Source organism: Nuphar pumila, chromosome 10 (genome assembly GCF_984573655.1).
Source record: "Nuphar pumila chromosome 10, dmNupPumi1.hap1.1, whole genome shotgun sequence".
Taxonomy (NCBI): Eukaryota; Viridiplantae; Streptophyta; class Magnoliopsida; order Nymphaeales; family Nymphaeaceae; genus Nuphar; species Nuphar pumila.
The window spans coordinates 105,969,918-105,996,604 of record NC_143258.1 but is presented as its reverse complement, the minus strand read 5'-3'; the positions used below and the strand labels follow the sequence as shown (position 1 = coordinate 105,996,604).

Sequence of the window (26,687 nt, the reverse complement as noted above, 5' to 3'; positions counted from 1 at the left end):
AGTAAAACGCCTAGGCTTTGCAATTCCTAGGTGGGTACCTTAAAAGGTACCAATTTTGCCGACTAGGCACCGACTAAGGCGCGTAGTCTGCGACTAAGCTGCCTTCGCCTAGGCACGAGGGGAGTTTAGTTATTTATTATTCATATATATATATATATATATTGTTATTTTTGTGTATATATATAATTATATGTATGTGTGTGTGTTTGTGTGATTTGTTATGTGAAATCATGAAAACATGCTTAGTTATTATATTTATATATGTGTGTGTGCTACTTTGCTTTTGGGATTTTTTCGGTGAAACATTGAAAGCATGCACAATTAATTTTAATTGATTATGTTTTTTTATATATGTTGTGTTACTTTGTTTCTGATGATTTTTTTATAAAAGCCTGAAAGCATGTTTAGCATTATGAATTATGTAATATGTTATTTATATGTATGTGTTATTGTGCTTCTGTGAAAGGTTAAAAGTATATTTTGCTGATTATACTGAATATGTTATGAATAATTGAAAATATATATATATATATATATATATATATATATATATATATATATATTGTGTGTACAATTATATATATATGTATATTCTGGTTATGTATATTAATATAGTTTGTGAAAGCATGTGTAATTTTGTACTTGTGTAATGAAATCATCTTATTAGTAAAAGAATTAAACATATTTTTATGTATATTTTGTGTACTTTTATATTTAATTGGGGTACCGACTAGTCCCGCCTAGTCCTCAACTAGTCTTTTTAGGGGTCTACCGACTAGGCACCACCTAGCGCTTTTGACTACATAGGCTACATGTCTTCCACTGTGATCAAAGAAAACAACATTTCCCGCACAAGCACATCTCAAAGGTTTTAGCCAGTCATATCCAAAAAGCAAGAGAAGAAGCATTTACTACTTCAGATGGCGAATGTTGTTCATTAAACAAAGTCAACAAGGACACAATGGACAACCATCATCTGCACAATATGCAATTAAAACTTATTAACAGAATGCAAGTGCATGATCACATTACCATGTTACCTTTTGAGTCCACTCCCCAGTGAAAACATTGATGTGAGCACCTACAAGGTTGAGTTCTGAGCGCCGGGCCCATATCCCACGCACAGCATTCTTTGTTACTTTCTCAAAAACTGTAAGTGCCATGACATTCAAATATCACCCAAATCTGAAAAACTTTTTTGTTGTATACCAACTTAAAAGAGAAACAATAACATTATCTAAACCATGATATATAATGTTCTGGAAGTATCAATTAGACTAAATCATTAGAAAAAGCAATATCAAAAGATTTTTTCTGCTAAAATTTGCAACATACACAACTTATAAAATAGCTCTACCAAAAATTGTTAGCATAGAAGATACCAAAAAAGAAACCATAAGAGAAATGCAAGAACAAAAGTCACAAAATCAATGCAAACATGGCTCTAAACACAGTCCATACCCAAGCCAACCATTTGGCAAAGGACTAGAAAACCGAAAATCAATGAATATTATCAAACTTGTATTTCAGATAAACAAATCCCAAAAGAATTCTAGCCTCAACGACCAAGTAACCAGTCATCATTAGCATGATGTGGCCTAAAAACAGCATAAAGTAACCTAGTCCCCAGAGCCCATCTGGCCAAGAAAGTCTAAACAGTGCAGGCTATAATATGCCAATTTTATTTGGTGGTGGTTTGTGGAGATAAGATTGCCCTACAGTTACCAGACAGGTCATGTGTGCGATAATGCTATCATCAATGGCATGACATACAGTCTAAGACCTAAAATAATATGCAACCTATGTCACAGAGATTCGGTCAACAGGGTGCCACACCCGCGTCGATGGGACTCGTCTTGGGTGCGGGTGCGGTCAAGCCGAACCTAGGTGTCATCAACAGCACCCAGGATCATAACTGTCCAAAATGGACCTGGTCAACTTTGACCGAGTTCATTTCGGACCCAAAAATAAATAAAAAAATACGAAAGGGGGCTCGACAGGGGATTAGCGCAAATCTCCCTCCCCTTGACCCCAACGCCTTCCCCTTTCTCCTCTCCTACTCCTCTTCTACGGTTGCACTCTCGACCCCTCCTTTCTTTCGACGGATGGCGACTGAAGAACTCGAGCCCTCTTCTCCTCTTCCGGCGACTGCAAAGTCTCTCTCTCTCTCTCTCTCTCTCTCTCTCTCTCTTCTTTTGTTGGTCTAGGTTCAACTCTCAGCCCTGTTGGGCTAGGTTCGGCTCCCATCTTTGGGTTGTCAGGGCTGGGTTCGACTCCCAACCCTAGCTCTCAAACCCATCCCAGCAGGATTGGGTTCTGCTCTATCGAACCCAGTCCTACTTGTAACGACCCCAACTCATACACCTTGAAAATGCGGATTTTTTTTAAGAGTTGCGGAAAACTTCCTAGAGACCCGGGGTCCTTCCAGTTGCAATTTCAGTTGGATTACCACACACCACAAACGAACTCACATTTATCATCCAAAACTAACCAACTAAACTCTTTTATTGATGAATTCATAATGGTCTCATAATCAAGTCAAAAGTGAAGTAACAACTGCAGAAACTAAAAGAACCAAAAGTAGAGTCACTCTTTTCGTAAGTGAAGCAGTCTGAAGCAAATGTGACCCTTGTATCCCCTCAGAAGCGAGTCGACTTCACTGATCACCTAAGGCTGCGAAAAACCATAAAAGTAGGGTGTCAAAATCCAAAAAATCCTGCGTACAGGTCCCTCTAGTGAGTCAAATAAAAATTAAATAACATACATAAGATTCATGTAATATTTTAGAGGGATATCGTTATAACCAATTCATCAGACGATTAACCATTCATGCAAAAAGGAAATTAACATCAAGCATGAGAGAACATTAACTAAGCAACATGGATAACAATTTAAGCAATAAGGGTATTTAACATGCATTAGGGAACAACACAATGAAATCATCAATATATAACAACTAAGGAGACAAGTAAATATGCATGATCTAATGCATAGCAGGAATATGCATGATTATGTGCAATGCATGAGACATTTATTATCTTTCATTTAAGTTTTTATCTTTCATGTGCATGCCCTATTAAAATGCACACAATTTAAGTTCCTTTTTTTTTATTACCGTTGTCCGCGGATACACCAAACAGGTAAAAATCCTCGAGGTCAAGTAGGGTTCCCAGGGTAACTTAACACACAATTTGTATTTTATACTGGGTTTCAAACTTAGCCATCGACCGATATCAGGAAACAGCATCATTCATCAGAACATTGAAAAACAGCATCCAATGTCGGGGACACCATAGAAAACAGCATACACTGGCGTCACTTTCATGGTATACCAAAACAACAACAGTTGTGTCAAAACACACCACCCCCAGGCAAAGTGGCAGACTCTCCCTAAAGCTGTCGCTAGAAGAAGAACCCCAATATCGGGTTCAGGAGCAACAACAACGCACACGGAGTTTTTGTATCCTCACGGTTTCCCCCAAACCGCAACATCCAAGAATCCCACACTAAAGAGAGGACATCAAGGAAACATAAATTACACTGTTCTTTACTTTCTTTTATCTTGTTATTAATTTATCTCTTTTACATTTGCAAATCAACATGCAAAATTAATAACATAAGCTTGCAAATCAGCATGCCAAGCTCTTCACGGGACCACAGTCCATGGCAACAAAGAACAGTGCAGTAAAACCATAATAACACATTTGATTTTTGCAATGCATCCAAACAACCAAAACAGAGAACAACCTACTCTCGAGGCTCCCCTGATGATCCAATTGATCCTCAATGCATTAATATGCAAGGATCAACAACTGCATGCCTCTATGCATTATTTTTTTCACATGCTTTTCAATGCACATTCATGTATGCAAACTTTTGAGATGTGCATAAAACAAATCCTCATATGCATGTGATCATATAATCACGCCAATGACATGCTTCTATTCATGAATCTTCTCAAATGAATAAGTGAACAATCATGCTATGGTGTACTTGCCAACCGCATAAATTCAATGTACACCTGTGCAGAAGATGCAGCCTTGCCATATTACTTTAATTCAGCATATTTATGTCAAGTAGAGGCGTATGAAAAGACTTCATTCTTTAGCATGTAGATGGCTAGATTTATACACAAATTTTTATAACTATTACATTCAACATCTATTTCCCGTTATTTCCCGCAGGTTGACTGACCAAGACTGATCAACTTTAACACTCCTTAATGGAGAACAGAGTTATAGGCAACTAAAATTTTAGATTCCAATTTGATTTTTCCAACCAAATTTCTTTTACATGTCAGAAATCAGATTTTTTGGCATACCGAACATCAGACCCTCAAACTTGCTTTCAAAACCATATTTAATTAAATCAGATTTTTAGAACTATTAACAAAACAAATTTAATCAGGTTGGAGAAAGCAATTTCCACACATGAAACTATAACCAGATTTTAAAGCATGACAGTCAATGCACTAACTCCAGATTAACAACATAAGCAACACATAAGCATACTAAACACAGGCTAAACCATTTTCACGTATAAGAACATAGGCAACGTATGCATAATCAGATCGTTAGTCAAGGAATCAACACATCAAAAACTTCAGAAAACATTAACTGCAACCCTGAATACATATACATATACATGTTGATCCACGTGTGTATATATATGTGCCAGAATTGGTGTGTTGACAGACCTATTTCAGCAAGCACACAAGAGTTCTACATACCGAGAGTTGTTACTACTGATCATTGGGAGCAGCCCAAAAAGATTGGTATTTAACAGACTTTCTCTTTTTGTTTTTCAACAAATATATATATATATATATATATATATATATATATATATATATATATATATATATATATATATATATTTCCCTCGTGCAAATTGAAGAGGACCAACAAGATTTCATTATATTCCTCTGCCTCAAAACGTATATCAGATCCACCAATCAAGATACCGCAAAAAGCCGAGGGTAACTCTGATTCTCATGTAGATGCAAACCCACGATATAGTTATATGGAAATAAAAAAAAAACAGGTATGAACATAAACAAAGGAAATCAAATTTTGGGACACTGTATAAATGTATGATGAGTATCCTGAGGGTGAGCAAGGTGTCGATGCAGATAAGAACTTCTCCCCAATCTTAATGTAAATCGGTCTAAAATTTCAGTATTTCCAAAACCTTGAACATAAAATCTGGACCGGATCTGTACATGTTAAATACATGACAGATCGGTCCAGTTCCATAGCCCTATGGCCCAAAAAAAATTGGCCTATACATATGTAAAAACATATATATAGGCATAAATATATATAGATTTCAAAGAGAAGGTAAACATTGATCTAGACCATGGTCCTCGCGTAGATTTTTAGATCTAACCCCCTTTCTCATGGGCTTTTCTCAAAAAGAAATATCACATGGAAACCAAATCCATGTTCTTCTCATCCGAAACAGGAGAGAAACCCGTACCTCAAAATCGGTGTTTGAGGATTGCGGCTATCGCGAGGAGAGCGATTCCATCGGCCTCGACTGCTCCAAAGCCGTGGAAGGGATTTCCGAGAGGAAGAGGAAAAGAAGGTGCTTGTCGCGGGTTGTTGGTCGCCGACACCGAAGGTCCCGCTGTTGTGCGTGAAATCGAGAGGGAAGAAGATAGAGACGGGGAGGTTACCAGCGTCGGTGACCTTGCTGTCGAGCGAAAGGTCGAGAGGGAGACGAGTGCAGAGTGAAGAGGGCGAGACCCTCTCCAGCCCCCTTTTATCGAACGAAGACCCTCCCTCCTTCCGCGAAAGGCGGAGGGAGTCGGTTACGGCCCTCTGTAACCTTCCCTCTTCTTGAGTTTGGCAAGAATCGTGCCCTAAGCACGATTCTTGTAAACGAGGTTTTATTAACGTGGGGTCGAGTTCGGGTACGAACTCTGCGACCTGCGACTCGGGATCCAAATCCCAGTTTGGATCCGGGCTGGTTATAAGAGTGGATCCTTTGTTGATCTGAGCCCATGAATTTGGATCCATGTCTAACTTAAAAATGTGGATCCACAAGTTGGATCCAAATGGATCCAATTGTGGATCCCCTGCACTAAAACGAGAAAATTTTGGTTATTACACTACTGGTCTAGGTTCGGCTCCCAACCCTGGGTTGTCGCTCCCAACCTTGGGCTGTCAAACCCAGCCCTACTGGGCTGGGTTCGGCTCTGAGCCCTGGGTTGTCGAAAACAGCCCTTCTGGGCTGGGTTCAGCTCTGTCAAACTCAGCCCTGCAAGATTTGGCAATGTTGAACCCAAGGGTTTGTCTTTGCAGATGTCATTTCCCTTTCCCTTTATTTTATTTTTTATTTTATTTGGTTATGCGGAACCTGATATGAATTTTATTTTAATATTTTTTTTTGTTTTATGGACGAAAATGGCAGATGAAGGGAAAGGACTCGCAAACAAAGGGAAAGGAATTGTGTCATCCTCATCCCCACATGTAAATTTTGTTGTTAGTATTGCTGATAGTGGTAGTGGTATTGGAGATTCTCGTTTGTTGGTTGTATCATGTGATGATAGGGGCCACCATGGGCACATGTGGATAAGCTTAAAATAACTAGAGGAGGTGAAAATAAGAGATTTCGATACAAGTTTTGCGAGAGAGATTATATTGGGTCTTACACAAAAGTTAAAGCTCATTTGTTGAAGATATCAGGACATAGCATTTCAAGATGCAAAAGAGTTGACGAGGTAATACGGAGACAATATAAAAAAATACAAGATGAATATGAGAAGAAGAAGACGATAAGTGTGCAATCAATATACCCTTTTTAAGCCACCAAGAAGATGCTAAAAAAAAGTGGATGTAAGAAGTAGAGGAAGAGGAACGATAAAAGCATCATTTAATACATATAAAAGGGAGGATATGGATAGAAAAGTAGGGAGGTATTTTTATTTCAGTTCACTTTCATTTAATACAGCTAAAAAACCTTATTGGAAGGATTTAATTACTTCACTAGCAAATTGTAACTTGAGTGGCTATGTGCCGCCAAGCTCAAAAAAACTACGAACAACAATTCTTACAGAAGAGAGGACAAATGTTGAGAGATTGCTAGAAATTAAGAAATTTTCATAGGAACAAAATCGACTTTCAATTGTTTCTGATGGATAGACAGATATTCAAAGGTGTTCATTAATTAATTTCATTGTTTCTTCTCTTAGTGGTTCAGTATTCTTGAAAGCAGTTTATGCATCTGGGCAATATAAAAATGTTGAGTATTTGAAAGAGTTGTTTATAGAAATAATAAAAGAAGTGGGTGCTCAGAAAGTAGTAAAAATCATCACAAACAACACTCCAGTTTTTAAAAGTGCAGCATTAAGTTTGGAGAGTGAGTATCCTCATATTTTTTAGACTCCATATATAGCACATAGCTTGAATCTAGACCTCAAGAGCATCTGCAACCCAAAAGAAGAAGAAAATTCATCAGCATGAGCTCTATGTTCATAGATTGAGGAATTAAAAAAAATATCAAAAGCATTAAGAATTTTGTTGTCAACCACCATCAGGATAATGTCATATTTAATAGGCATTCTAATCTGAAATTGCTGAAAGTTGTTGAAACACGTTTTGTATCTATCATTGTGATAGTGAAAAGAATTAAGGAATTCAAGAATACTTTGGTTAACATGGTGACTGATTAGAATTGAACATTATATTGTGTTGATGATGTTATCAAAGCTCGAGAAATTAAGAAATTCATTATTGATAATGAGTTTGGAGATAGAGTTGTATACTTTCTTGAGTTTACGCAACTTATTTGAGAAATGCTGAGAGAAGTTGACATGGATGAACCTATACTTCACAAAGTTTATGAAATATGGGATAATATGATTGAAAAAATTCAAGTTGTAGTTTTCAATCATGAGAAAAAAAATCTTGGAGTGGATGATTCAGAATTTTTTAATCATATACATACAATTTTATTCAGAAGATGGGATAAGAGTAACACTCATTTGTATTGCATGGCACATTCTCTTAATCCCAAATATTATGCAAAGTGGTAGGAAGGTGATGTTGGTCGTGTCTCTCCAAATTTAGATCCAAAGCTATCAAGGCATAGAAATATGTGTATAGCAAGACTTTATCAAGAATCACATATTCTAAATCAAGTCACACAAGAGTTTAGAAAATTTTTATCTTCGAGGTTATATGGACAGGCATTAATAGCGAGAGAGGAAGAGGATATAGATCGTATCACATTATGATCAACATATGGATAAGAAACACCTCTTCTCTAACGTCTTGCATTGAGATTGTTATCACAGCCTGCTAGTGCATCTTGTTGTGAAATAAATTGAAGCACATATGCTTAAATCCATAACATCAATAGAAACAAACTCACCAGCAAGCGTGCAGAGGATTTAGTTTTTGTTCATTCCAATCTTCGATTACTTTCGCGAACCAATGAGAAATATAGATACTAATTGTTCTCTTAGTTATTTGACTATGTCTTAGTTTCTTCATTTAAATATGCAAATATTTAACATTTTAAAATTTTAATTGTAATGCAGACCAAGGTTTTAAAACCCGTGACTCGGGACTCGACTCGTTCTTTATTGACTCGTGACTCGGCGGGTCAACTCGGTGACTCAGACCGGGTTTTGTTAACTTTTGATTTTAAAAGAAAATAATATATAATTTGTCTCAAACCATGTTTTTCAGTAAACAAGAGATGATAAACTCATATACAGGGGCTCATGTTAAGCAAAATATGTTTGTACCATGGTTGCCAGTTGCGGAAGCGGGAGCGGGAAGCGAGGCACTTTCAAAATTTTAGGAAGCGGGGAAGCGTGGGACTACTTAGGAGCGATTCGGGAAGTGTCTCGGAAGCGACCTAGGAAGCGTCTCGGAAGCGAGGGGGAAGCGAAAAAATAAAAATAAAAATAAAAAATAAAAAATACAAAAAAAATGAAAAAAAGCGAGGGGGAAGCGTGGGGGAAGCGAGGGGGAAGCGTGATGGGAAGCGCGCTTCCCATTAAAGGGAAGTGCGTCCCCCATTAAAGGGAAACGTGTCCCCCATTAAAGGGAAGCACGCTTCCCAAAAAAGGGGACGCTTCCCCCACGCTTCGGAAGCGCGACGTTTCGCGCTTCCGAAGCGCGCTTCCCCTTTTAGCTAGGCGCTTCCGGTAACCCTGGTCTGTACTGTAGTTGGGACTTTTTAAAATGGTCCATGCTTGGTCTGTACTGAAGTTGATGAGCCCTGACCAACTCATAAATGTTGTAATGGCCAGTTCACCAGGTTCTACCTTTTGTAGACACAATCCACTTCAAAATCAGAGTTTGATCCTGCTCAGAAAATATTGGACTTGTGCTTTATGAAACATGCTCACATATCAAAAGTAACCATGTACAATATAGAATTACACTTTTAACTTTTAAACTGCACTACGATGACTGCCAGAAAAAATTGGCCAGAGTATCTGATTATGCAGAATAGACTCACAAGGAAATCATCTAATAAAAGACAATATTGAACAGCAGAATGAGGGGCCGAGGCTTATAGTTTTTGAGATGAAACTATGAAGGATATCCAATGTGCTTTGTAAGAGAAATTCAGCCATACTATAGGCTCAAGAATCAGTCATAACAAGCACATGAAACTTGCTCATGGAGTATACACTTCCAACTACACATAGCTAAAGACAAGCTCTTTTCAAAGTCATGATCCTATTCAGTCATAAAAAATAAATTAACATTATAGTCATTTCAGTAATTTGAAAAATAGAAAGATATTTGAGAGAAAGTATGGGACCATGGGTTACATACCATGTGTGAGAAAATCCATAACAAAATCAAAGAAGAAATTCTCAAGACAACTGATCAAATTATACAAGCCAATTAATTATTCCCTATTGATGCAAGAAACATTTTTTTTTATTTTGAAATACCCAAAAAATCAAATTTCAAACATCCCAAAACTCGCCCGAGTCAGGCCGAGTCAGGACGAGTCAAGCCCGAGTTTTGGCAAACCAAGTTTGCCTTGCTGGGTTGACTCGCTGGAGGGCCGAGCCGAGCCGAGTCAGCCGAGTCAACGAGTTGACTCGGCGAGTTTTAAAACACTGATGCAGACAAAGATCATCCAAATTTTGGGATGTAAACCTAGAGGAGTGCGACTTAGAGAGAGAGCATGATTTCAACATTATAAATATTGACTTATCTGAGCCTACTCTTCTTTCTTATGATGAAGCAGAAAATTATTAAGATAATATACATTGTATAGGATATACTTTTGGTATGTAATTATGCATTGTTTGTTTTTTTATTAGTATAATTTCCTTCTTTTCTGCTTTACTTGTTTGATTGTTTCCATAATATATTTATGGTTGATTTAATTGTGGTGTTAGTTTTTATTGATGAAGAATATAATTGTAGATTGTTAATTTCATTTATTGCATGCATGATGAATTGATGATAAGATAATTGTTTTTTATTTCATTAGTGTTACTGTTAAAAATTATATATATACCCTAGTGCACCCCACACCCGCACCTATGTGATAATATGCAACACATTTACAGGATCCAAAAAATGACAACAAAGCAAAGAACCACAGATATGTGATGCTCAAGCTTCATTATCAAAACAACTTAAATGGCACAGCATACACAATACAGCAAACATATCAGCCTTATTATGAACCAAGACCAGTGAAACATATTTCAAAGCAATAACATGGAAGAAAATAAATTAATTGATATTAACAAATAGCTCACAACAACCCAAACAAAACAACTAGAGAACAATTTCCTCCGAAAAATGAAACTAAACATAAATAGCCAACACATTGCAATTTTCATGAAAGGATATATAGAGTACCAGGGTTGCCTGTCAAGCGACTCAGAACACCAAACTCTAAAGTCAATGTGCCACCACCAGCTGTTGATGTTATCTAAAACAGAGAAGGGAAACTTTAAGAATGTGTACAACCACAAAAGAATAGAATCTTGAAAAATATAACAAAAAATGGAAATAATAACAATACTTTTACATCCAACAAAATTTATGGATAGAAACAGCAACATTCCATATGTAAGAAGATGGTTAGTTCTTGTGTTAAGGTGGCATCTAAAGATTCACAAGAATGAAAATAAATGGGATACCGATTCAGAACTAACCGCTGACTGTCACTAAGCCTATGGTGGTGCAGTTTTAAAAAGATGATCAGCTCTAACATGTGATTAGTCTCACAAGGGTAAGAGACAGAAAGCCTAAAAGTAGCAACACCAATCAAGTGTTCAATATCTATCCATGTCTGCCAACAGGTAACAGGCTATGAATGTGAAAATTAATGGTTGCCATCCAGTGTTGTGAAAAGCGTTGAGGCGTAGCGAGGCGCTCCACCAAAAACCGAGGCGAGGCGTAAAGCGTAAGTCTCAAAAAAAAATTTGAAAACTTTTAAAAAATTATAAAAAATTTATAAAAAAAAAATATCTAAAAATACAAATAAATAAAAAAATGCTTTATTGATGAAATAACAACCAATAAGAAATAGAAAATCTCAAATAAGTACTAAAAAATATGAGATTAACATATAAAAGTAACTAAAAACTGATTACATAACTGGAAAATATATGAGATTAACCAACAAAAGTTAAAATATACTAAGAAACTGATTACATAACTGAAATAACTGGAAAATATATGAGATTAACCTACAAAAGTTAAAATATATGAGATTAACCTACAAAAGTTAAAATATATGAGATTAACTTATAAAAGTAACTAAAAAAATGATTACATAACTGAAAAATATATGAGATTAACCAACAAAAGTTAAAATATACTAAGAAACTGATTACATAACTGAAATAACTAGAAAATATATGAAATTAACATACAAAAGTTAAAATGTATATGTTACTTTAAGTAACATATAAAACTGATTACATAACTGGAAAATATATGAGATTAACCAACAAAAGTTAATATATACTAAGAAACTAATTACATAACTGAAATAACTGGAAAATATATGAGATTAACCTACAAAAGTTAAAATATATGAGATTATTTTAAAAAATATGAGATTAACATATAAAAGTAAGTTACTTTTATATGTTACTTTAAGTAACATACAAAAACTGATTACATAACTGGAAAATATATGAGATTAACCAAAAAAAGTTAAAATATACTAAGAAACTGATTACATAACTGAAATAACTGGAAAATATATGAGATTAACCTACAAAAATCTTGTTGATTATGTCTTAGAAATCTTTAAAAAAAAAAAAATTGCGCCTTGAGGCACAGAGGGTCGCGCCTCAAGGCGAGGCACGCCTTTTGCGCCTCAAGGCGCATTTTTGATAACATTGTTGCCATCTTAAATGACACACAATTGTGACAAGTCAAGAAAAGACTGGAATGGCAGCAAACGCCAAATTGGGAGTGTAAACCTTTTTGGAGGAAAAAACCAAAAAGTTCAACAAAACCCTACCTTGCTTTCATATTTATCAACTCCATGAAGCAGATTAACTGATCCATATGGAATTCCTGCAAAAGTTTTGTAACATCAAAAGAATTAGATGAAAGCTAAGACCTCTTCCCTTTAGAAAAGGGCAGCTAGCTATGGTCAATTAAAAATTGAACAACTTGGAAAAGAAAATGGTTTAGCATCTATTGCATATTGCAACAAAGCATTTGAAACAAAGATATCAAACATGGAAAGAAAAAAAAATATTTAGTGCAGTAAGCATCCTCTGATGGTTTTGCTTAATCTTTCTTTTTCTTTTAAGGAAAGAAATACTTCCATTAAAAACTAAGAGTAAGTTGCAAAGGGGGCAACCAGGTTACATAATATCATCTAGTAGGTGCTATTATACACCGATTCTAAAAATTCCAATGCAGTTCAACTCCTCTCCCTTCCAACAAATCAAAGTTCACCCAGTGTTGAAATGATGGGAGTGTTAAAAGATTATAATGTTGTACATATAATATATATATATGTGTATTTTAGGTGTTTGTAATAGGTAATACCCTTTAGGGATATTTTGGCCATTTGACATTGTAATAGGATCTGCACATTAGGGGCAGAACTGTCCTCTTATGTCTTTTTATTTTTTGTATTTTCTTATTTCTTTTTTTTCTTCTTTTTGTATTTTGTTGGTATTGTCAAGGGCATTTTTGTCCTTGACAATATGACCATCGGGGGCTCCCCAACGGCTGGAAATCTAGCTGTTGGAAACTCCCCAACAGCTGGTTTTTTGTGTACAAATATGGGGCTATGGCCCCCTTGTAAGCAATGCATTTTGTGTGCATTTTTATATAATAAAGCCATAATTTTTATGTGTTCTCTTGGCCCTTAGGAGCTATTTTTGTTTGAACACATATTTAGGTTTGTGATTTGTGAGATCTTCATTTCATTACATGGTATCAAAGCTTTGGAACATTGCTCGTGTGGATGCGAGTTCATGGATCTTGAGATCGTAGGCTCGTGGTGTACAAAAGAACATTGCTTCTGCTACCTCCCTTCTTTTTTTCTCTCTTTCTCTACCTTTCTCTCTTCTTTGCTATAGAAGATGAATGAGAGGCCATTGTCACCATTCTCGTGAGACTCAAAGACACCTATCATGTGATGTGGGCATCAATCATTAAACATCAAATTTGGGCAAGGGTTTATGAGGTTTGCTAGATGGCACCGAAAAAGAGCCAAAACTTGTACTCATAAAGAATGACAACGGAAAACATGTGGCACTTCAAGGAGATGACATGACTAAAATCGTTGTCGAGTACGAGAAAAGATGGAAGGAATGGAGAACGAGTCATTCTAAGATTATGGGATGGCTCATTAATAGTGTGGATATTAAAGTGTTCTAATTTAGCAAAATTTGAATTTGCTAATGATGCTTGCAAATGTCTCCGAAATATGTATTCCTTAAAGGACATTGTCCATGTTTGCAATCTCTAAAATAAAGTTAGAACTATGACCCAAGGAGATATGAGCATAGGATAATATTATAATGCTCTATCTCTTTTTTGGGATGAGTTACCCCTGTTAGAGCCTAAATGGCATTGTCCTATGGACATGGAACTACGTGAAAAACAAAACAAAATGGAGCATTTTTATCAATTTGTTAATGATCTTAGACCCGAATTTGATGGTACTAAGCTCGCTCTCCTTGTTAGAGGAGGTGTTCCTTCCATAAAAACTCTAGAAGAATTAACTATAGAGAAAAATAGGTTAAAAGGCCCACCTCCTCCAAAGATGACTTCGTGTTTGCTATCTCTAGGTCCGAAAATTATACACAGACAAGCCTCATCATTTTGGAAGAAGCAACAACGATTATGAACCTAAGAAGAAGATCATTTGTCACTTTTGCAATGAGTCGAGCCATATCAAGCCTTTTTGCCCAAAGAAAAGAAAAGAAGAAAGGAAGGTAGCTTTTGTGGGACTATCTTTTGAAAAAAATGGTACAGATGAAAGCTCCAAAAGTGTTAGGTTTATGTCTCTTGCTCAACTAATTGAGGCACTTCAACCATTAATCAAGAATCAATCTTCTTTCCTCTACGATTCGGTCGTTTTCACATGTGTTGATCCCAGTAAGTCTTCTTGGATTCTTGATTATGGTGCATCCTTACATATGACTCCTAACAAATCCATATTATCTTAATGTCATATTAACTCTAATAACTCCTATGTTTCAACTGCCGATGGAACCTCTTTAAAAATCAAAGGCTTTGGAACCTTAAAAGATTTTTCAAAAAAATCTCAAAACTTGTGTACCAAATATTAGAATAGTACCAAAATTAAATTTGAATCTCCTATTTGTTTCTCAAATAACCGATCATAGATGTAGGATCTCTTTTTCATCTAGTGGTTGTTCGGTGCAGGATCTCCAGTCTAGGAGGCAAGTTGGGCGAGGCCATAAAAGTGGAGATCTCTACTTCATGGACAATCTAGAGTTATCAAATCAAGATTTTTGTAATTTTGTTGAAAAAAAAGACATGAAAAATTGGCATAGGAGATTAGGACATACTAGTATGTCAAAATTACATGTATTTTCATTTATTGAAATTTGTAATGAAAAGGATTTGGTTTGTGAAGATTGCATCCTTGGTAAAATGAAATCCTTACCTTTTGGATCTAATCATTTTGTTTCTAAAGAATTGTTTGAGTTAATACATTCGGATGTATGGGGACCAGTACCGGTTATGTCTAAAGGAGGTGTATCATTCTATGTTATATTTGTAGATGATTGTAGCAGACATACATAGATATACTTTCTTAGACTCAAATCCGAAGTATTTGATTGTCAAGAAAACATAAAATCATGTGTTGATAATTGTTTTGATCTTATCTTTTATTTTTTGAAATTATGTTTAAAATTTATTCTATTTGGGTTTCTAGGTGATGCCTAGGCACCAAGGCCATTGCTAGTGCTTTTGACTACATGTTCCATCAAACAATTACACAGAAAATTTTGAAAAATAGGAAACCTGTAGGAGTCTCAAATGCAGGAAGCATTCTTTTTGCCAAATCCTCAGACAAGTGAAGTAACTCATCATTGTAAGAATTAATCTTCATGCCCTGCAAAAAGTATACACTCAGCACTGGGATATTTATAAAACCAACAAGGGCTGTAAGCAAACATCTACCTCATACTTGAAGAAAAGGTCAAAGATGCAGATAAAAATTGTACTTTTCAGATTAGTCTTACCATGTTCTGCATGTATGCATCTGAATATGAGAAGACTAATTTTGTAATAAATGTTATATTTTCCAAGTACATAAGAAATTTTGAATCTTCATGCCATAAGAGAAGATAGAATCACAAAGGAAAGGAAATAAGAAAAGAACAGATATACATACTGTGGCATCATCGCTAGCAAAAAGATGGGCTGAAATCAAACCCCCAAGAACACGGATAGTGGTCTCAAAAACAGAAACTGTCTTGTCCTGCAAACGTGCTATCATTAAACCGGGTAGGGATGAAATTGATCAAAGAGAACTTAATCAAAATGATTGAACAGAAACAACAGAAAAGTCCACTTGCTACCAACAGAAAATTTATAGTTTATAAATGGGATATGATGATGAAGTCAAAATCCAAGCTGAGTTTTAGATCGATATCACAATCTACAGTGTGTGCAAGATAACTTAATACACAACAAAAGTTAAGCCAAGATGACCTAGTATCCAACAAAAATATCAACAAAAGTAACAACAAAGTTAACCATTTAAACCTACAAGACTACATGCTTCAGCCATTAATTATATTGATGAAGTGTAATTGATTGACCCTCTACCAGTTACCAATTAGCATTTTTTTTATACAAGTATTAAACGAGATTCAAAAGGCAAAGTAACCAAAAAGGTTGCCAAAAGCAAGACTACCTTTTTTTTAATGGAACAGCAAGACAAATATTGCAAGAACATAGGGAACAAAGAGGGGCTTTAAAGTGAATGCTTTTCAGTATTCATTTATTCTTTAAGATTTCATAATGGCCAGCACTTTTTAAACCAAAAGAATTTTTTTACTTGAAGAAAGATGATACAAGTGCTTTAAATTAATGAGAAATAACCAGGCTAAAAATCACAGGAAGAATAAGCAGGGAAAAAAGATCAAGGAGAAAAAAGAAATGCTCTAGATTAGAAGGAGCCAAGAATTGGGTGTCAACCACCGGCCAAAAAACAAGATATGTTATTGGAGCAAAGTGATGGAAGTATGAGATATAATGTGACACTGAATCTGCTAGTGAATAGAATCTGTAAAATCCAACATGATTCAAAAAAAAAGGGTTTTGGATCTAGGTTGGATCCGACCGGACCCAACCCAGATCCGAGTGGGATGTCGACCGGACCCAACCCGGACCCCCGTGGTATATTTAAACCCCCAAGGGAGGGTTTTCTTCCTTTAACAAAACCTGACACCCCCGACCTTGGCTCCCTCCTTGTCTCTCTCTTACGTCAGAGCCATGCCGGAGCCCCCCTCTCACACCCAAGCCCTCCCGTCTCTCTCTCTCTCTCACACCCCCCCTGTCACTCTCTCCCGTCTCTTTCTCACGTCGGAGACCCGACGCCCCCCGACTCTCTTCCTTCTGTCTCCCTGCACCTCGCCGGTAAGTTCTCTCTCTCTCTCTCTCTCTCTCTCTCTCTCTCTCTCTCTCTCTCTCTCTCATTTTTGCCGGCAGGAGGGCGCTGCCCTCCCTATTTTTTATTCTTCCGACAGGAGGGTGCTGCCATCCTGCCCGTCTTATTTTTTTTGGCAGAAGGGCGGCTGGACCTTTCTATCGAGCTGAGCTCGGTTTGAACCGAGCCCAGCTCAGTTCCCTCAGTTGAAAGACCAAGCCTAGGCTCGGTCCTGTCTCGTTTGGGGGCCAAACACAGCTCGGCATAATGGTCGAACCCTTTGTCCTTCTGTCAGCCGGCCGCAGCGGCAACTGCCCCTGACAATGGTTTGGTTGTTGGCCGCCGCGGCCACTGCCTACGGTAGTGGCCTGGCCGCCAGCCTCCCGGTGTTGACCGCTGGCCGCGGCAGCCACGGCCTCCAGCAATGGCCTGGCCACTGTCTTCCCTCCTTTCAAACAGAGCCCAGCTCGGTTCCCTCAATAGAAGGACCGAGCCAAGGCTCAGTCTTGTCTCATTTGGGGTCAGACCCGGCTCAGCGTAATAGCCGAGCCCTCTATCCCTTCCTCCCCTTTTCTAGCTATGCTCAAACTGCAGCAACACTAGCATGGTCGAGCCGAGCAAAACTCGGCTATCGTCGAGCGCAACCCTAGTTGGTCCAATACCCCAGGCCGACTCATGCGCACCATATATCAACTCCATTCCCTGCTAAACCAAACCCGACTTTTTATGCCTCGTTTCGCCCGGTTCAGCTTTCTAGCGAAGCTGGCTCGATTTCTTGTACTGAGGCCAGCTCGGTCCGGTCGGCTCGAACCAGGTTCGGGTTTGACCCCTGCGACGCAATCGTTGCCTCGTCTACTAAAATAAGGTTTTAATATCATTCTTTATGCAGCACAATAGAATCTTTTTTAGCGCTCAACACTGACACAACGGACGAGACATGCTTATCGAGGCACGAGCCTTTACAAACCTACGCTCGAAATCGTTAGAGATTCATACCATCTCCAAGGTAGGGAAAAGTTGCATATGCGAACAATGTCGAAATACTTCTAACTTACATATATATATATATATACACACTTTTAACTCAAGGACGCAGTTTTGCATATTCTTGTCTATTTTAAATTACATCATTTACTTTGTCATCGCGTTATAATGTGCACAGGATCTAACTTTCTATAATTTATTTAGCTCGATGTGTGGTTTCACACATCGAGCCCGGTTTTATGTCATTTACTTTGTCGCCGCGCTATAATGTGCACAGGCTTCTACTTATGCAATTTATTTAGCCTGATGTACGGTTTCATACACTGTGCATCGCTTACGCAATTTATTTAGCTCGATGTGTGGTTTCACACATCAGGCATTTCTTTATATCATTTACTTTGTCGTCACACTGTAATGTGCACAGGTTTATGCTTTACTATATATGTATTCTATATACATATATAATTTTATAAAGTACGCAATTTTGCGTACTCATGCCTACTTTAGAGTATGCTTGTATGTATTTAAAAGATGCAGATTTGAGCATCCTCACAGAATCTCGATTTTTAAAAGATTTCACATGCGAGATTTCAAGCTCACATTGTCCGCAGTCTCGAAAAGCAAAACAAGTGTTTTGTGTTTGCAAATTCGCAACTAAGTTTTCTCCTCGAACAAACATAACAAGAAAGCTTCGACTACGTCACCCTAGATGGTACGTACGTCTGGTCCTTCTTTTCGGTATCCAAAATGACTCGGATATTCCCCGACCTAAAGCACGGGATATTGAAATTTCTAAATAATGTCTGGGTTTTTTCTGAAAAATCAATATCTTTCTCATCGTAGTGGTACTATCAGACATGCACGGCATATTACTACTACGATGATTGGACTAGAGGTTTATGGTAACCTCGTAGTGCGGCAATGCATCATGATTAAAAAAAATCACATAAATGGAGATAATCGCCTTCACAGGCAAGATGCTCGATTTAGTTTGAAAGACCAGATTATGTAGAATGGGTCGTCAGTTAAAATAAAACTTGGCATACCCATTCGTCTTTTTGGTTCCGTCAAGAGAGATAATGGGATGGTACAAAAACTTTGATGAACAAGTTGTTAACAACTACGCTCCTCGAATAGCAATGACTCAGTGTCCCCGGTCATCAAAGTTAGAGGATTGGGCTACCAAATATTATCTTAGATGGTAGATCTCAATGACTTCTACAAAAGTTCGGATGCATCTCCCTATAACAAGTGGTCTCTGGAGAATTTTCTCTCGGTCATAGGCCGTCCCTTTAGGAGCGAACTCAGCTATTTGTCTGAGGTATCAAAATACATAGAATAACAAGCCCCCGAACAGTCTCAGTTGTTTCTACATTTATCCTGTGAGTACCCTCAGGTCAGTTAATTATCGAAACAAGATTATCATGCTCATTTTACTTATTCTGAAACTGCGCATCACGAAAATTATAACGCATATGTTAGTCTTGTTGTGATTTTTTATATCTACACACCTACCAGGCTTTCATAAGTCTGACCCATTTTATGGGATACAGGTGATGATTAAGTTTATGCGGGAGGCGATGACGTGATGATATCAAGATCTGTTGTTTCACTCCTGAGCACGTTTTGTAATTCTATATAAGGGTTTCTTTTGAAATTCCTCTTTTTGTGTAAACTTTAATTATCAAAAACCGTTTTTTGAATCTATGTGGTTTCAATGATTGTATAGAGATATAAATCCATTGTGTAAAGGAAAGTTGGCCTGTAATGCACCCAAGGTTCGTTGACTTGTTCTTTCAAACACTCTTTTTCACTAAACTACCATTTTAAACTCTTAAAAAGAATTGATTGCAAAGCTTCAAGTTTTTCCTAAAAAGTTTACAAGTATGAGATTTTGGGGCGTTACAGAATCAAAAAAGCTTTCTATTGTTGAATCAAGATAAAAAATAAAGGAAAACACGTACATATTACCCTAAATAGCTAAAGGCTGAGACTAGGGTTTTAGCCCCATCATATTCTATTTACCATAAGGGACTTACCACCTAGGTGAGAGATTAACTAGCTGATGCATGTCTTTTGAGAAACCCTAGTTTGTGAGAGGATGAAAAAGAAAAGTTGAAGATTCAGATCCCACGATATCCATGTCATTGGCCATCAACAAAAGACATATGGGAAACATGAACCGAATACAATTAAGATTTGTTCCAAAGCTTGCAGATTAACCAGTAGTATACCACCAAATTATCATTGGACACCATTATAAACATACTACTGGATTCTATCTTGCCAAAATTGGTCACTGTCTTTGCATTTAACATAAAATCTTAGTTATGCATAGTTGAGAAGCTCATGGATGCAATTCACTAGGGTGCATTCTACATTTTAGCATCCCCATGCACCTTAATCACAAACATGGTATTCGCACAAATATACACTTGAAAACAGAATGTAAAACAGACGAATTGTGAAATTTCAATGTGATCAATGAAATCAGCAACAAATATCAGATATATGCAGAAAACCAGCACTAATTAAGCAAACCAGCCCCGAAAAGCTCAAGTGTATATGTGTTATATCAAGACAAGCTGCTGAGCATGACTCCTAGATTCCGTACTAACAATGTCAAACCGGAGGTTTTTGCCCAGCCACTCTACTGCAGCAGAAAACCGTTTGTGGTCACCAAGTAAGGCTAACGTGTCCAAGGAATCAACCTGCTCCATATCACCAATGTAGAGCTGGAGTCATTATCATAAATAGGCAATTTGTCAGAGACTAATTGTATGGAAACCTTACAAGTGTTAAAGCATAACCACCAAGAGAGTCCTCTCCTCCGCAGGTTAATGGTCTCAATTCATCAAGAGGAAAAGCTTGCTGCATATAACCATCAAAGGCATGATAAAACATGTCTCTGACCTAAACAAAGGAACAACACGCTTCATCAACCAATTGTTCACAGAAAGAAGAAAAGCAAGTGTGAGAAAACAAATGCAATTTGTAAAAAATTCACACATACATTGGCATGCCCAAAGATTCATCCAAGAAAAAAAACAGTATCTAAACGAATTTAAATTCAATTATGATTCAGACTCACTTCAGCAGCACGGATCAAAAGCAAAACAAGAAACAGAGGGAAGCATTACCACCATAAAAAAGGCACCAAAATTCAGCTACCCACAAAGCTAAATCATCAAAAGTACCACATTCCATAATCCCCACAAAGAAAAACTAATCCTTCTCTACACCTAACCAACAGAGAGAGAGAGAGTGAGAGAGTTTGGGGAAGTGGGGTTGTGTTCCTCCCACCTCTTCTCTGAGTTGCTTTGCCTCGGAAGGAGTAACGCTGTCAGAGTCGACGATCAGAAAGGAAATGGAAGAGATCGAGGAGAAGAGGAGGAAGAGGAGGAGGAAGGATCCCTTCATCCCTATCTGGTTCCTCGGGTTCGTCAAAGCCAAATTTGTCAAAGTCTTGCAAATGCATGAACTCGATTCGCACCTTTTCTTCCCGTATTAACGTGTAGATAGCTACGGTCGACGGTACCTTCCTATCTAGTAGAAACTCTTCAAAAGTCTGTTTATGCGTTACAATTGAATGATAAAAAAGCCTCTAGATCACATCGGTTGAGTATTTGGTACTAACGAATGTATGAAACTATTAAGCTGAAAATTATGTGTGCAAGTTACATTAACTCAATCCGATCACGTAGATGTGTCCAGCTTAGTTTGTTTGTTATGATTTTTTTGAGGTATGAAGTTTTGGTTCTTGGTCAGCCGTTGATTTTTAAATCCCTTAAAAAGCCATCTTACATATCACAGTTGCAATGTTCAAAACCCATTATACACTAAACAAACCATGTATATAACATGTTTAGGGTCTGATGACTTTGATCTGCAAAAAGATTTAAAAAAATATGAAAAAAAAAAAAGAAACGCTGTTTAAAAGTTTGCTACCAATGAAGGTAAATGGAACTATTGAGTATACGACTTTGTTTTCTTCTTTTTTTTAGATAAGACTTTACTATTAAAATTAGAAATTTGTTCGCCATTGAAAATGGTAAGCTTGGTAAGCTCGTCCACATCGTCTCCAACAAAGATGGTAAGCTCATCCAACAGCAAGGCCATGGAAAGCTTGATAATGGTAAGTCCATTCCCGAAGATGGTAAGCTCATCCTTGCCGACAGCAAAGCCATCAACGATAATGGTAAGCTTTTTAATGAGCTTGATAATGGTAAGCTCATCCATCCCAACAGCCGGCTTGATAATGGTAAGCTCATTCAACCCAATCCCAACAATAGGCTTGATAATGGGAAGCTTGATAACAGCAATCTCATCTCTTTGAAAAGGAACGTTGGTAAGCTTATCCACGACAATGGTACCTGCATTCCCAATAATCTCGCTGCTATCAAGAGGCTGAAACAGCAAGGTGAATAAGCAGATCAGACTATCAATGACTAAGGCAAGATCCAGCAAGTCGATTTATCGTGATGAGCTGAAAGATCACAACATAAATAAAGAAGAAAACAGTAAGAAAACAGAAATCGGTAAGGTAATCTTGTTTGAATTTGGCTCAAAACTATTTCTATGTATTTTTTATATCTTTTTATTTTTCTTTAAGTTTGTAGGTAACAAGTTCTCTACAAAAGTTTAGTCACATTTGAATGTTTTGGAAAAACCTGTGTCCTTATATAGAGGGGGTGGTGCCTTAAAGGGCAAGACCCCAAAGGGCATTAGATCTTGGGCTTGTGCATCACTTTATTTTTGGACCATACAAAATGGTAGCTCGTTTTAGCGCCCCTCTTTACCTAGCCAATTATACCATTATGGTTGGCAGCCAGCCATGGCCTATTTATTCCTAATCGTTTGGGTCTCTTAAAGGCCCTTTAAGGCATTTATGGGTGACGTGAGGTGGGGGCCTATATAAACCCCAACCCACTTTCATTCTTTCCTCTCATCTAATATTTCACGAGTGCTCTCCTCTCTATGAGTTTTTCTCTTTCTCTTTCTCCCATGAGCTCTGTTCTTTCTTTTTTTTGGGTTTTGAGCAGATCTTGTTGTTGTTCAGATCCTTATCCATGATCTAGGTCTTGTTGTTGTTTGGATCCTTATTTAAATCCAGATCTTGTTGTTGTTTGAATCTCTATCTAAGATTCAGATTCTAATATTGTTTGAATCTTTATCAAGGATTCATATTCAATTATTGTTCGAATCAATATCTAGTTGCTATTCGGATACGGATCTAGTTATAGTTTAGATCGTGATCCATTTGTTATTTGAATCCTGGTCTAATTGTTGTTCGGATCCTTATCCAATTATTGTTCAAATTCAGATTCAACTACAATTCTGATCCATATCCAATTAAATTTCAGATCCATACCCACTTGTATTCAAAATCCATACTCATACCTAGGATCCATACCCAATTCTAACATAGATCTTTCTATCCTAATCAAGAGGTTGTTCAAGGTAGTTCATGTCGAGGTTATTGGGTTCACTCAGTGCAGGGCATGATCCAATCATTGACAAGAAGGCAAAAACTCGGTTGTATCTTGGGAGAATAGTTGCACAAGTACCAATTGTACCAAGGACTTGATCCTAAGAAAAGTATCATTTGAAAGACAACGCTTTTACGTGTGCCTCTGAGCTCACTGGTTCAATCTCAATTGCTTAACCCACTAACTTAAGGTTGAAAACCAGGAGCTGCCCAAGTTGTCTCAATTCAATGAAACTAATTTCAAACGATGGCAATACAAGGTGTTTATCTTTCTCACAATTGCAAAAGTAGTGTACGTGCCCACGAAGGACTATCTAGAAGAACGAGAGGATGGTACCATTGCTAAAAATGTAGGAGACTAAAGTGAAAACATGATGACTTTGTGTGTCACAAACACATACTAAATTCACTCTCTAACACCTTATTCAATCTCTACTCGGAAGTCAACACTACAAAGAAGTTGTGGGAAGCCCTTGAAAGTAAGTACAAAATTGAGGATGCAAAAAATCATAAGTTTTTTGTTAAGAAGTATATAAATTCTAAATTATTTGATGATAAGTCATTGAAATTTGACATAAAAGACACGAGTTTAGTTGATGTCATACTTGGTATTAAAATTAGACATGAGAATGGTTATACATTGACTCAATCTCACTATATTGAAAAAATATTGAGACAATATAATTATTATGATTATAAGCCAGTTGCTACTTTGATTGATCATAGTATTAAGCTATCGACTAACACTAGAAGAAACATATCTCAATTGGAATATGCAAGTATTATTGGCAATGTAACACCCCAATTTTTATAACCCGAAAAATGGAGGATTTTTTTTTTTTTTGGAAATGCTTTTAAATCTTTTAACAATTAACAACGAAAAAATACACCGGGTCTAAAACTTGGTGTGCTACTTCACATGAATACTTGCAAACATATAATTATGGAATTTAAAATTTAACAACTAATTAACCATGCATAAAATAAAATCAAAGTTCCACAATATCCAAAAATTAATTACATTTGTCCTTGAATTGAATTAAAATAAAATCAGAGTTCAAAATTCTTGTGAAGGCAAAGGAAATGTAGGCTCGATCCCTGTCGCAACCTTTCGCCTCCGCACGTAAGCAACTACACATCACCTGAAAAACATTAAATTAAATAGGGTCAAACACACATGTCTCAGTAGAGTGAAATATACTAAACTTGTAAAATAGAATACGAAGCAGGAATTTCATCAAATTTTTATAATTTAACATTTAAAATTAAATGAACTACTTACACAACTGGCATGCAAATTTAATTACTAAAATAGATAATTGAGCATCTATTCTTTCATTCAAAGAAATTTAAATGCATGAGCAGTTAATATGCATGACTTACCATATGCAGAAGCAACTGAATGCATGTGTAATTTCTTATCTTAAATTATATTTTCTTCTTAAATGATGCATACAATGCCTAACTAATGCACATACACATTTAAGTTATCACTTTGTAGCCCTACTAATACGACACAGGCTTGACTCTTATATCATAACCATGGCTCAGGCGGCGTTTTACATATAGGGATGGCTTTAGCCTGGCCGGGCCCTTTCACCAAGACGGGTTGAGGGACGTTAGTACGAGAGAGATTCTCAACACCTTTCAACCAGATGCATCAGTTTTTTCTTCATGAGTATCTTACCCTCTGCGCTGCAGTCTAATACAAAGGTTTTTCTATAAAATAGTGGGAGGAGAAGAGCAACCTTCTGTGCTCGAAACTTACTTGCCCCACAAAGTTTTGTATCACTTGTCACTCTCCTAGCAAGTATCTTGAAATTTAAATGTCACATATTCACTTGATTTAACTTGTATTTTTCATGCAACATCTACATTCTTTGCCACTTTACAGGCAATGGATGCATTCTTAATAAAGCATTAAAGTTTTTAATAAATCATGCTTTTAACATAACGTGAGCATATGCAAATATGACAATCTTATTCATTTTCATGCTTTGATTAACACATATGCATGTATATGGCCAATGCAATACATAATATAAACTTGAGCATCCATATTATTGAAACATCAATATCATCATAACATGTTCAAACTTGCAATTCTGATAAGTACTTGAAACTTAACATGGTATTTTGTATATTGGACCCTTTAGTCCATCAATTAACACTCGGCTTCCTTTGAGCAGCATAATTAATTATGACCCTTCACATTCATGCCATAAAAAGAGTATTTCATACATTGTATAAATCAGACATGAATATACAAACACACTATGCATTCAATTCATACGCAAAATTTTATGAAACATAGATAACTGCGCATGTATCGAGGTTGGACCCTTAGACCAACTCCAAATTCCAAAACCCTCAACTATGTCTGACTGTTATAGAGTTCACAAAACATTTATCATTCAACGAACAAATATGAGATTTTCACAGAACATAGAAAATTTTGTCATCTTTCTGTAGGCGCAAACCGTTCATAAAAATTCTTCCATATGAAGAAGTTACAAACGTTTTACTATGGATATGTGAGACTAAGTTCCAACTTTTGCCAAACCAGACTCAGACCACGAATAGACCTCAAAATTTCATGGTAGATAGGAAATTTTATTAGCTTTCCAACGCAATAAATTACTCGTCAAAACTTCTTTGGAAGATGGAGTTATGAGCATTTTACCGATCAAAGGTCTGTCCAAAAAACAGGCATTCTAGGTCTAGCCATTCGGGTGGGCCCAAACCGGGTCACCCGAATCCGTACATCCATAGATTTTTGATAGATTTTTTAATAAAAATAGCAATAGAACTACACATCAAAGTCTGATTTATGCTTATTGAGATAAATCAGATTTTTCTTCAGACGGTTAGCTAGAAAAGTCAATTCGTCTCTAACATGCATTAATTGTTCAGAAATAAATTCAGAAAAATATGCAATTAATGAAGTAATTCATGGAATTTACATGCCAATAAAATTCAAAAAAATATAAAAAAATCATAGAATACTCCTATGCATATATTCTATCAACTACAAAAATAAAATCACATGGGTTCATACACGAAATTCATGATATTCTCTAATTTACCAAAATCTTTTCTAAAAAAAAACTGA

At 36.7% G+C, this 26,687-nt stretch overlaps 1 protein-coding gene across 2 annotated transcripts in view; it reads right to left on the bottom strand.

Annotated features, from left to right (window-relative positions):
- LOC149827779 (Glycosyl hydrolase family 47 protein) overlaps positions 1–21,563 on the bottom strand; it is a 49,786-nt gene extending 28,223 nt beyond the window's left edge. The window contains exons 1-8 of one of the 2 annotated variants that reach the window (XM_090018244.1): positions 21,391–21,563; positions 20,881–21,000; positions 20,706–20,798; positions 15,844–15,930; positions 15,471–15,561; positions 12,472–12,527; positions 10,851–10,923; positions 1,041–1,150 (exon numbers count right to left, since the gene is read on the bottom strand). In XM_090018244.1, coding sequence (XP_089874370.1) covers positions 1,041–1,150; positions 10,851–10,923; positions 12,472–12,527; positions 15,471–15,561; positions 15,844–15,930; positions 20,706–20,798; positions 20,881–21,000; positions 21,391–21,507 — 747 coding nt within the window. In that variant the 5' untranslated portion in view covers positions 21,508–21,563. Of the gene's footprint in view, positions 1–1,040; positions 1,151–10,850; positions 10,924–12,471; positions 12,528–15,470; positions 15,562–15,843; positions 15,931–20,705; positions 20,799–20,880; positions 21,001–21,227; positions 21,328–21,390 lie in introns of those variants that run through there. The other variant, XM_090018245.1, reaches the window with a different exon arrangement.
- Between the last annotated feature and the right edge of the window lie 5,124 nt (positions 21,564–26,687).